At 43.9% G+C, this 13382-nt stretch overlaps 2 protein-coding genes across 3 annotated transcripts in view; both read left to right on the top strand.

Annotated features, from left to right (window-relative positions):
- The window catches only part of LOC310791806 (DELTA-stichotoxin-Hcr4b-like), a 403187-nt gene that overhangs the window by 267925 nt on the left and 121880 nt on the right, over window positions 1-13382 (top strand). The window lies entirely within an intron of this gene.
- The window catches only part of LOC310791966 (uncharacterized protein), a 51335-nt gene continuing 50360 nt past the window's right edge, over window positions 12408-13382 (top strand). The window contains exon 1 of the mRNA XM_083653654.1: window positions 12408-12597. Coding sequence (XP_083509780.1) covers window positions 12582-12597 — 16 coding nt within the window. The 5' untranslated portion in view covers window positions 12408-12581. The remainder of the gene's footprint in view (window positions 12598-13382) is intronic.

Raw genomic sequence — 13382 nt, 5'->3', positions numbered from 1 at the left:
TTGGGATTTCTGGTTTTACTACTTATTAGTGGCCGGGCCAGCGAAGCGGCCAGGCCACTTCTTGTATTTGCCTTTATTTTTTTATTTTTTTTCTTCCTCCCGGGAAGTTCGACTTCCCATGGATGAAAACTAACCAAACTTTGCACAAAGGTCCAGTCCCATGCCAAACGTCTTTGACACAAATTTGGGGCCAATAGTCCTAATGGTGGCACTACAGCGACCGTCTAAAGTTTAAAACTTAAAAAATTCATAAAAAATCAGGCATACGTGCTACGGCTTTGCAACTTTCACCGAAATGTGCGCCTAAATGAGGGGAAGCTTTTGTACAATGCAACCTATGGCCAATTATGAAGTCTAAAGACCGCAAAACTGCAAAAACTGCAAAAACGAATTAAACCCTACTCCTCCCACATTTTTTCTTCAAACGACACCAAACCTCAGCATCTGCATCGTTAGACTGTTCTACACAAAAGTATCAAACCAGATTTTCGATCGGTCAAAAATTGAGCCCACAGTGCATCAAAACGTTGAATTCTGGCCCCGTGTATAGCCTAATTACCTTAATTACCTTTGGCAATTAGGTTGTATTTGTGATGTCATCAGTCAGTCAAGCAATTGTGATGCCATCACTGATGTCACTCGAGCAATTGTGATGTCATAATAGCTTAAAGCCTTGAGACTTGCCCAGCCACGACCCATTGCTGCGCAGCAGCCACTTTTTTGGCGCGTAATAACCCCCACAATTTCTGCGCCACATAGACATGTCCGAACTCAAAACATGCGGCTTATTGAGGACAGGTGTGCTATGACTTTTCTAAGGGTTTGGTCAAGCGGTTTGGCACTTCTTTTGAATAGACCCAGACCCGGCCGGGTCCGGGTCGGAACCTCGGGTATTCGGGGGGTCGGGCATACCCGAAGACCTCTAGCTCAAAGCCTTGAGACTTGCCCGGCCACGACCCATTGCTGCGCAGAAGGTGCTTATGTGCTTGTAAGAGATGTACATAAAATCATTTTATGGTTTGGAAATCCTGTCAGTTATATCCTTTGAAAATGTTAGTGTAAAATCGGAGATGCTCAGTAAATCCAGAAACGCAGTTTGTGTGTGCATGCCTGTGTGTGCGTGCCTGCTTGCATGTGTGTGTGTGCGTGCCTGCCTGCCTGCTTGCGTGCGTGCGTGCGTGTGTGTGTGTGGGGTGGTGTGAGGTGATGTTTTTATGGAGGGGGGAGGTGGTTTATGGGATCAGGTTATCTTCTTCTCATTGTAAGACGTAATCAGGTCAACGTGAAGTAAATATTTTAGCAAGTCTTGTCTCAGGTCCAAATCAAAACACGTTATGTGACATACTTACTGTATGCTCATTCCTTGATGACAGTCGCCCCTTGCGTCAGAGACTGCTGCACAGCCCTAGGGGAGGAGCAGAGAGGATTCCAAGCAGCCGAAGATGGCAAGTTCCGCCTCTGGCTGAAGGGTTATTTTATAGGCTTTAGAGCAGGGGTTCACAACCTTTTTTGTCTTATGTACCCCTTGAGCTGTTTTGAAATGCCAAATGTAGTAGGGGGACACTAGGGCTGTCATGGGGCCTAGTGTCCCCCTACTACAAGTGGGAACACAGCTATACTCACTATAATTGACCGCTTTTCCAAAGCTGCCCACTCCGTTTGCCTTCCCAAACTGCCCTCTGCTGCTGAGATGTGTTTCGGTTGCATGGTCTACCACAAGACATTGTTTCAGGGGTCCCCAGTTCACATCCCGGTTTTGGAAAGCATTCTGCTCTCTGCTTAAAGGATGGCTTTACCGATAATCAACCCACTTTGTATCATATATAATCTCGGTAATATAAGCACATGGGTAGTGTTTACCTTCTCTCTCTGTTTACCCCAAAGCGAAAAATCATCCTGCAGAAACTCCGCCCCTGCCAGCTGCAATAGGCGGAAATGACACTTTTCTAGGCCTACTGATGCAAGAAAAACTGCATGGTTCTTGCTCAAGACTGCATGAAATGCATAAATCTGGCATGTCCATACGGAGGCTTGCGGGTACTCATGTAATCCATTTTCATTCAGATATATTGAGGTCACAGGTCAAGGGACCATTTGAAAAATGGTCATGGCAGTTTTTCCCTTGCCAAAATTTCACCTAACTTTGAAGTATTAGTTATTTAGCCCCCTTGCCGACAAGCGAGCATGACAAGCTTGTCCCATTGGAAACCTTAGGTTGTCTAGTTTCAATTGCTACCCCTACCTTTGCCCCAGCCCAAAGTTTGAGCGCGCCACAGTCTCCGAAAGACAGTCTCGCCGGCGTTCCTGCCAGCACTCCTGCGGGTCTCATAGGGGTAATAAAACATTGAAAAAAACACATTTTGGACAGTTTTTTTCTTGCGATCATCAAAATCTTTATTTTAGAAGTCCTATGGATGCCAAAAACCCAGATTATAAAAAACAATAAGGGGGTGCGCGTGGACCCCTCATTCGTGCCCTACTAGTGGGAGAGATCAGATGAGAGAAGCCTCTCACACACTCTTCTCTGCACTAGCTGGGATTCCATCCAAAGGTATCGCAACTTTTGATCTAATTTTCAGCCTGCAAATGAAAATGCGGTAAAATGGGGGAAAAAATCAGGAAAAAAAGTTACTGGAAAATGTCGAAGTATTTCATGTCACGTCAGGCCAATGTGGGATCATTGATCCAGCGTTATTGATTAAACTTAACACTTTGAGTGCCACGGCCCTTGGGCAAAAGGTGCTGTACTGTGCCACATAGGCCGCAATGCATTTTAAAGCAGTCATATAATTTCTTTAATAATTACTATGTAAACACTGAACACGCACAAATAACGATGAGACTCTCTTCTATCACCTGCAAAAAAAAGTTTATTGATCCCATTTTCCGTTCTTTAGTTATCAGCCGGAGAAGATAGCTTGATTTAACAAAAAAGAGCAGTTTTTTTCTATAAGCTGAGATAATGGCCCTTTTGTGAAATTAAACATTTCAAACACATCACTGACTCTGAAGCTAATTTTCTGATGTAGTCACACCTCAAAAATAATTTCCTTCAATAAAACAGTGAAGTCCAGGGAATTTTGTTTGGAAGAATAATATTTTCTGTCCTGCTGTCTGGGTCTGTCTGGGTCAGTGCTGTGTGCTGCTCTGCGTGCCCCCACCTCCCCCCCCCCCCCCCCCCCGTTGTGGGAGGAGTGTCTCTCTGCTCTGCTCGGCTCTGCTGTTTTCTCTGCGTGTGCTCAGCACTGAAAAAGTCCGCTAGATCCAGCTTTTTTACAGCCGCGTGTACCAGCTCCCATGCTTCCAGTTGAGAATAATAACAAATCCACGGCTGATCATGCGAATGGGCTGTTGCAGCGACACGGAGGTGCTCAATTGTGATAGCAGATTGGCTGCTGCAGGGGCACAGCTAAACGTTATGCTTCAATGAAGCAGCTGCATACGGACGGATGCGATGCGATTTCCTTTTCCCCAACGACTTCTTCTGTGTGTTTCACTCCACGTTCTCTCATCTGGAGTGCGCTGTTGCCACCTAAGGGTTCTGTAAAATAGGTTAGACACATTCAATAGCTCTCATATTGTAAGAGGCGATGTAAGAAGCTGAGATGGACACCCCCCCGTCAAAAAAACAATTTCGAGTTATTGACGCCATTTGGCGTCGCTGGCACTCTACGGTAAATTTCTAATGACGCCATATGGTGTCGCTGGCACTCAATGTGTTAATGGAAAAGGACATTGATGGAGGCCATTAAGTTCATTTTCTCATTGACAGATTTGTCTGCTTGAAAACAGGAAAAACCTCGTCAGACTGTCCCTATGTTCAGATTTCCTCCCGACGGCCTCCTGACTTCAATCTGCAATCCAGGTTTCCCCAAAGGTGGGCGTGGCTTTCGAACTCTGACGTGCTCCGCAGCGTCTCTATGTAAACCCATTGTCATCATATTGGCCCAAATTGAGTCGCTATGACTCCTGATGGGAAGGGGGGTGTCCAGAGTGTCCGTATGGGTGAAAGAAATTCCTGAACCGAAACCCCGTTTGACTCTGTTCAAAAACTGGCATGTTCACTGTACCTGCCTGTCTCTAGGGAGACCTTGTTTCACGATTAAAAAAAAACACGATTTCAGACGGCAGCCCGTCTTTATTGTCACACGAACACTACAACACATGCATGCGGCCACAACACACACTCATGCTGACGGTGGCCGGTGAAATATGTCCTCTGCATTTCACCCATCCAGGCTTGTCCTTTCCTCCGGGGGGCAGGCCAAGAGCAGTGGTCGCTATTTCTTTCCAGCGCCCGGGGATCATCATTGGACCATAATTGGACCAACTTCAGATGTTGTCGTCACTGGTCGGATGACGATCTTCTGCATGTTTTTAGTGTGGGGTTATGTACGGAGGAACCCCCTGGGGGGTACGGGGATAACAACTCTGTTCAAAGACTGGCATGTTCACCGTACCTGCCTGTCTCTAGGGAGACCTTGTTTCCAGGTCTGCATAACCTTTCCGAGTAGCTCAAATTGTGGTTTGGGGTATTTGTGAGGTTAAACACCTGTTTAGGAAACTTTGCAAGGTCCAATAGCCTTGAGACCACTTCAGATGGAGTCGGGGTACAGGAAAACCCCCAGATACCGCCTGGCAATTTGCTAGACCAATAGGAAGGTCCGTACATTCAGGGACATTGCAACATTCCCATATGTACACAATTCAAAGACGTGGTTCTGGTACAATGCTTTGTCGTATCAACACAGGATGACCGTAGATTGACTCATGGTATGAGAAAACCCCCAGATATTGACTGGCACTTTGCTAGACCAATAGGAAGGTCCGTATTGATTGACCTGCTCTTGTCACAAGACCAGGTCAATCGTTCATCCAGGACAACACCCAAAAGCTCAGCATTATGAACTTCCTCCAGTGCAATTTCTTTCATGGAGAGTGACAGAGGCAACTCACTCCTCAGTGCATAATTAGAAACTAAAATAATCCACAAGGTCCTTTTTTCAATATTTTATTTAAAAAATTTCCGAACATGAAAAGCAAAAAACAAAAACAAACCCGTACACGGACGCGGAAAAAGAAAACACACACACATCATCAACATTACAATGCTACTAGCCGCATAAGGTGCTAATGTGCTTGTAAGAGATGTACATAATAATGATTAATTTTATGGTTTGGAAATCCTGTCAGTTCTATCCTTTGAAAATGTTAGTATAAAATCGGAAACGCTCAGTAAATCCAGAAACGCAGTTTGTGTGTGCATGCCTATGTGTGTGTGCGTGCCTGCTTGCATGTGTGTGCGCGCCTGCCTGCTTGCGTGCGTGCGTGCGTGCGTGTGTGTGTGTGTGGGGTGGTGTGAGGTGATGTTTTTATGGAGGGGGGTGTGGCTTATGGGATCAGGTTATCTCTTCTCATTGTAAGACGTAATCAGGTCAACGTGAAGTAAATATCTTAGCAAGTCTTGTCTCAGGTCCAAATCAAAACACGTTATGTGACATACTGTACTGTATGTTCATTCCTTGATGCAGGTGAAAGGTTTGCGACAAGGTTTCATGTTTAAGACAAGTGTTTGTCTTTTTGTTTGTTTCTACAATGAAAACAAATTATGACTCAATAAGTGATAATAAAAACACAAAAATATAGGCCCAAGCGGCAATGAATGGGGTCCAAGCACAACATGCTACATTGTACAAAGATGAGAAACCTTAGCCTGCATTGTGTCCTCATGTGACCTAGGTCGATCGCTTTCACATATAAGCTGGTGGACTCGGTGCGATTCAGGGGGGTGAAGTTGCAACGTTGTTTCATTTTTCATTTGGTCTGGTTCTCTTTCACACAGCAATTTGCCACAAGCACCAAACTTCATGTGGTCGAAACGACACTCGTCTATTGGACAGAATATAGAGGGGAAATCTCTCCTCTTCTGCCGCCTTGCCTGCTGAGGGCTGACTGCACACAAGTGAATCCGCAAAACACCACCCATAGAGAAACACCACCTTTATGCGATCTTGGGATTTCTGGTTTTACTACTTATTAGTGGCCGGGCCAGCGAAGCGGCCAGGCCACTTCTTGTATTTGCCTTTATTTTTTTATTTTTTTTCTTCCTCCCGGGAAGTTCGACTTCCCATGGATGAAAACTAACCAAACTTTGCACAAAGGTCCAGTCCCATGCCAAACGTCTTTGACACAAATTTGGGGCCAATAGTCCTAATGGTGGCACTACAGCGACCGTCTAAAGTTTAAAACTTAAAAAATTCATAAAAAATCAGGCATACGTGCTACGGCTTTGCAACTTTCACCGAAATGTGCGCCTAAATGAGGGGAAGCTTTTGTACAATGCAACCTATGGCCAATTATGAAGTCTAAAGACCGCAAAACTGCAAAAACTGCAAAAACGAATTAAACCCTACTCCTCCCACATTTTTTCTTCAAACGACACCAAACCTCAGCATCTGCATCGTTAGACTGTTCTACACAAAAGTATCAAACCAGATTTTCGATCGGTCAAAAATTGAGCCCACAGTGCATCAAAACGTTGAATTCTGGCCCCGTGTATAGCCTAATTACCTTAATTACCTTTGGCAATTAGGTTGTATTTGTGATGTCATCAGTCAGTCAAGCAATTGTGATGCCATCACTGATGTCACTCGAGCAATTGTGATGTCATAATAGCTTAAAGCCTTGAGACTTGCCCAGCCACGACCCATTGCTGCGCAGCAGCCACTTTTTTGGCGCGTAATAACCCCCACAATTTCTGCGCCACATAGACATGTCCGAACTCAAAACATGCGGCTTATTGAGGACAGGTGTGCTATGACTTTTCTAAGGGTTTGGTCAAGCGGTTTGGCACTTCTTTTGAATAGACCCAGACCCGGCCGGGTCCGGGTCGGAACCTCGGGTATTCGGGGGGTCGGGCATACCCGAAGACCTCTAGCTCAAAGCCTTGAGACTTGCCCGGCCACGACCCATTGCTGCGCAGCAGCTATAATTTCTACTTACAATTTCAGCAACAGCTGAAAAGAAGGTAGAGAAGGGGACTTCCACTCCTTCAGAATGAGTCTCTTGGAGACAGTCGCCCCTTGCGTCAGAGACTGCTGCACAGCCCTAGGGAGGAGCAGAGAGGATTCCAAGCAGCCGAAGATGGCAAGTTCCGCCTCTGGCTGAAGGGTTATTTTATAGGCCTTAGAGCAGTTGAGCTGTTTTGAAATGCCAAAGTACCCTCTCACTCGTGTGTCGATGATTCTCCTAAATTTGTTCTGTTAAAATCATATTAAACTTTTAGTAGGCCTAACACCTTTACCTAGTCATAGAAGAAAATATTCTATTCTACATAGGGTCTTGGAAAATTAATGAAAATGATCAAAAACCCTGGTGGTGGCCAGTGACTTTTTCTGAAAAACTGTGGCAGAGTTAAAGAAAGAAAACCTATTTGGGATTAATTGTGCATTCCTTTATAACTGGGAACTGGTAATCTTACGACTTCAAAGGTCATGAGCTGGGACAGTGACGTCACCAGAGCTGGTATTTCCCATTCCAAACTCGTAGGAGACTCAGCAGCCCCGATCTCAAAAATCCAAGATGGTTGCGGCGCGCAACAACAGTAGTTATAATCGTAGTAATGTTGTTTAGCACTTCTGTTTTGTTTGTGTCTCACTAAATCAGCTGTACACACAGCACTGCCTAACTTCTATCTGCGTGGACATGTTGCTGCAGTGTTTGTATGCTCAAAAATGCCGTGAAATTCCATGTTATCAACTGTTATTGCTAACAATGGCTAGCCTGGCTAGCGACTGGATCTGACCAGTGAACAGTGAACTTCCCAGCTCAAGTTTTCTGCAAATGGAACGCTAACAAAACGGATGTGACGTGATTTCGCCTCCACATCCCAGTTATTTTGCGATAAAGGAACGCACGATAACTCTGTCTGGTCAGGGTGAATGATTGATTGTGTTGCATAGTTGTTTTCTGTACTGTTGACAAAATGTGATATTGTAAGTCGCTTTGGATAAAAGCTAAATGACATAATGTAATATAATGATGGATGACAGATGTTTATTTAACGGGTAGCAGGGTTTTAGTGATTACCTTTCTGTCAAAATTCTGGAGCGCTATGGGTCTGTAGCTGGCTGGTTCTACTTCCTTCTTCCCCTTTTTTTAAATGAGCGAGATATTAGCTTCATACAGTGTTTTAGGCAAAATGTTGTCCTTCTCAGAGCTAGTTGTCATTCTGAGGAGGAGTGCGGCGAGAATGTTGCCGCATTTTTTGTAGAACTCAGCACCGAATCCATCCGGCCCAGCTGCTTTGCCTGATGGGAATAACTTAATGGCAGAAGTTATTCTTCCAATGTAAAATCGGAGGCTAAGTCAGGCTAAGGTGTTTCAAGAGGGTCAGAAAAGTGGTCCAAATCAGATTGAGCAGCATCACAGTAGATGAGACACTTTAAAACTCCCTAAAACGATTGTTTCTCTCCTTGGGGTTAGTCAGCAGGGTGGGTGCCGGATTCAGCACGAAGCTAGATTCCATCCACAGTCCCCAAACATAAAAACAGAGGAATATAAAACAGTAAGAGCTACATACATAATTAATAGAACACACTCAGAAAGAATCAGATAGTAAGGTACACTCAAAAATACAAAAACGACAGAATCAGAGTCACTTTTATTGCCACAGTATGCAAGTTACATACGAGGAATTTGTCTTAGTGTCTGTATGCAGCGTAGCGGTTACATCAATATACAGGGATAAGAAGTAGGAAGATAACTAACGGCAATCGCAAGGTTGCAAGTGCAATCAAATCGAATCAAATCGAGTCAATATATACGTGGGGCTCTATCGTTGCAGCGGCGCAGTTTCTAGGCCGAGCGCCAGCCGCAGCGCAAAGCAGTGGGCGTGGAAAGGCGCACTTGATATCTTGGTATCGGCGCTAAACTCAGCCTCAACCATTATAACCACGCCTTTTAAGCGTAAAATTATGCATTGTCCGCTCATTGGAGAATTGCAGGGAAGAGACACACGCTTGCCTTTTAAGCTCCAATTCCTGGACAAATCCGGTAAAACCAGACAAAGCCAAGGGCTCCGCCGCCCCCCCCTCCCTTCATCCGGTCTGTCTATCTCCATATATAGGCTATTATTCCATATTATTATGCTTCTCAAACCAATCTAACTGCAGTTTCAATACTGCAAGCATGTAAATACGCTACACTATAGCAAGATCAAAGTGAAAATAATGTTCTAAATGCATCGGATAGAAAATTATATAGCCTATGGCTGGATGTCATGAGATTAGATGAAAGTTTGGGCAGAATGATATCGTTTTATCTCTTCTCCCCCACTGCACGATGCAACATCCTCTGAATGACACCTATCACTTTTACTGGATCTGATTACTTTATTCTATTTTATTTACAGGATTTTATTATTGAGTAATTGTATTTTATTTGGCCTATATATGCCAATGTCAATTATCTGAATGAAATAATAATACATATTAATTAGGAATATTAGTAATATTAGTAGCCTAGCTAATTTCGGGGGGGGGGGGGGGGGGGGGGTAATAAAACGTAGAGCTATATTACACATAAATGGGGATTATTATGATAGCCTAAACTAAATTTATGAAACTGCATTACAGCTTCACCCAAAGCCTGAGAAGGGTTGCAATCTTATATTCTATTGTATTCTAAAGTATTTTTTTCTATATATTGTATTCTCCATTCACTTTCCTGTCCCCGGTGCACAGAATCCTGCTTTAGGCCTGCTTTTCAAAAGCGCAAAGCGCTAAAAGTAGGCCAGGTCGGAAGATGGCTGGAAGATAGCAGTACGCCGGTATTTAGCGCCGACACGCCCACTTTGGCGCATTCAGGGACTCCGCCACGCCCATTCGGCCTAAAGCGCATTTGGCAGCCTAAAGCCTATTGCTATTTTCCCGAAACAGGCGCAAGGCACGTTTTTTTGCGGTTAAGGCCCGTAATAGCGCCGATGGCCTGTGGGAGAATATGTACATGAGTGGTGAAGTGTTCTGTGGATGATAAATATGAATAAATGTTGGATTTACATGAGATTTACAGACTGAGTTAAATATACGTTAAATAGGCAGTGGATTTACATGAATTTACAGTCAGAGTTAGATAAGAGTTTACATTGAATGTACATGAAATTTACAGGCTAAGTTAAATAGGCATTAATGTGCAGGGAATTTACATCAATTTACCAGTCCCAGTTAGACAGGCATTCAATTAGATACAGTATGAGTTCCAGTTTTATGGGGGGGGGGTTCAGTTGAGTTTAGGAGGAGGTAGTGAGTTTGTGTGTGGGGGACGGGGTTGTTGGTGAGGCCCTTGGCGGAAGGGGTTTCCGGTCCTTGTTGGTGAGGCTGATGGCGGTTGGGAAGAAGCTGGTCTTGTGGCGGGTGGTTCTGGTCTTGGCAGACCTCAGTCTCTTGCCGTGGGGGAGTGTGTTAAAGAGTTTGTGGCCAGGGTGGGGGGGGGTCAGCCATGATTTTGCGAGACCGCTTCAGTGTCCTGGCTGCGTGCAGGTCCTGGAGGGATGGCAGGTTGCATCCGATTATCCTCTCAGCGCTGAAGTCTGTTGATGTCTTTTTGAGTGGCAGCAGCATACCAGGCGGTGATGGAGGAGGTGAGGATGGACTCAACGATGGAGGTGTAGAAGTGCACCATCGTGGCCTTTGGCACTTTGAATTTCTTCAGCTGCCGTACAAAGTACATCCTCTGCTGTGCCTTCTTGGTGAGAGCTCTGATGTTCAGCTCCCATTTTAGGTCCTGGCTGATGATGGTCCCCAGGAAGCGGAAGGACTCCACAGTGTTGACTGGGGAGTCAGAAAACATACTATAAATGATTACCTATCTGGTTGGCTTCCATTGTTTTAATTTATTTCTAAAAGTGGCCAGGGTGGGGCTTTCCCTCAGGGAAACTGGGAGACTGTTCTGCGTTTGACTGCATTTTATTCACCTTATTCTTTGCCCATACAAGGACGCTTCTGCATGACGTCATTTTGTAATCGTCTTTCCTGTTTTAGACACGGAAGTAGATTACGCCTACCGTAGTCATTTTTAGACTTGCCAAAAAGCTGTTTTCAAGCAAAAGCAAAGAAAGTGTTTTAATATTCTTCGGGTGAGAACGTAACATATATGTGACCAGTTTATCAGAATAACACCTATTTGGAAATATTTAACAAGCAGCGAGGACTGGGAGCGATGGCTGTGCTTACCGGTCGGACATAGCTATCTGTCAAACCCTACTGTAGGCTACTGGCAGTGAGTAAACACTGTCGACGTGCCTTTGTAACTAACGTTAAATGCTGACCGGGTACAGCCATCGGCTCCTCGCAGCAGTAACGCTATGAACATGTAACTGAAGTTGGCCGCAGTGTAGCTTAATTCTGAATGTTGCCAAAATTCATTCATTATTATAGTGACGTTTTGTTTTGAAATTGGTCACCAACTAGCGCTGAACCGGAAGAACAAATACAATTGTGTGTAACGCGGAAGAGAGAAAAAGTGGGTGTGGTGAATAAGGTGAATAGACAGGACGTTTTGGCCAAACGTGGTCAGTCTACGATGGACCTTACAGTCACCTCTGGTGTTTGACCTGGTGCCAAGTCCAGTGATTCTTTTCTTGTGGATGAATTCCTGAACAGGAGGGGGGGCTAGACCATGTAGGCATTTCTAGATAAAACAAGCACAGCATCAAAACAGCATCAAAGCCATGGTATGCAGCGCCTGTCCTGTTTTAACACCCTGATGTTTGCAACCACAATTATTCTGGCTGGCTTCCATGTGGGTGTGATGGCATAGTGATGTATGTGTGTCTGTAAGAATTTATGTGTGATCATGTTAGTCCCCATAGCCATTTCATTGTAGTTGAAACTGGACCTCACTGTATAAAATGACCTATTGTGACCTCTAGGATAATCACAGCCTCATGAAACTTTACAACCACAAACTAGAGACCTAGGGCATTCAGGGGATGTATGGCATGGGGCTGGCCATCATGTTTCCAGCATAATGGTCTAAGCCGTGATATACTCTAAACATTCAACATTTGAATAGACGCCTAATCAAAACACAATGTTTATTACATATTTAGGACAAGAAACCCTTGAAACACAGTTCTGAGCGGCACCTCAAATTAACCTTTGGGTTCCTAGCTTTTAGATGTTATGTGGCAGATACTGTTTACCTGCTACCTTACCCTAAATTTGCCAGTCCCCAACACCCCCCCCCCCCCATTACTTTTGGTAACTAATGTCATATTTTTTTACTTCCAGTCACTGATCCTTCCCTGAAATGGTTTGGAGCCGCCCTGGGAAGGCCCGCCTCCCACTTTGAAAACCTCTGATGTAGTGTGATCATGCTATGTTCACATAAGCCCTTTGAGACATGCTTGTGTGATAAGGGGCTATAAACATAACTGAGATGAACTGATCTGTCAACTCTGCAGCCAGGAAGGAAATTAAACAGGCATAAAAAAACAAAAGGGTTAATATAGACAACAGGAAATATAAACCAGTTAAATCTGAATAACTGTCACGCGGCACTGATCTCTTTTCAACAACAACATGGACAACATGGACGGTGAGTGAAGGTTTCATTCTTTCAGTCATTATCTGAGCACTATAATTAATCTGACATGCAGAACTTTAAACAATAGAATAGACATTTTGGTTAGATCCTTTAGCAGTTTAGCTGCTACACTTTAGATGGCTGAAAGAACTTTCTTTGGCATTTCTGTCAATAGTGACGTTCTCAAAACTCATAGCTGATAAGTAAATTATCCTCAATGATTTGCCACTATGAATGACTTTTGAAACAAAAAGAAATAAAGGCTTTTATTTTTGGGAGGTAATTACTAAAGTCAAATGTAAAAATAACGATTAGGTCAGGCATTAACAGTATAATTATGATTTTGTTCATATTTTGTTCATCTTGAAATCCTGCTCCTGGAGCAATGACAAGGAAGATATACAGCTGAAAAGTACAAATATTAAATGTTATTTTATTCCAATTCATAATGATAAATAAGGATTTGATTAATTTCATAAATCGTGTAACCAGGTTTCAGTTGAGATGAAGGTTTTCTTTTCTGTGGGAAACCTGGCCAAGACTGCAGGGATATTTAGCTTACCAATACAACCATTATTTCATGCTAATTTACACACTGTCACTATTGGTTTGGTACAACAGGATGCCTATCAACACCGAGCAAAGGCCCTCCCGATCAAAACTAGTCTTTTGGCTAACTCGGGGACATTTACATTTGTTTGATTGTTGATCAATGTACATTGTCCGTGTTACGATGGCGAGTGGGTCACAGAAAGCAAGGCTAAGGCAGGCTTCAGAATTCACCACAAGAGTTTTTA

The sequence above is a fragment of the Poromitra crassiceps genome (genome assembly GCF_964638095.1).
Source record: "Poromitra crassiceps genome assembly, chromosome: 17".
Lineage (NCBI taxonomy): Eukaryota > Metazoa > Chordata > Actinopteri > Beryciformes > Melamphaidae > Poromitra > Poromitra crassiceps.
Note: the sequence above shows the minus strand (reverse complement) of the source record. Positions and strands in the feature narration are given on the sequence as shown.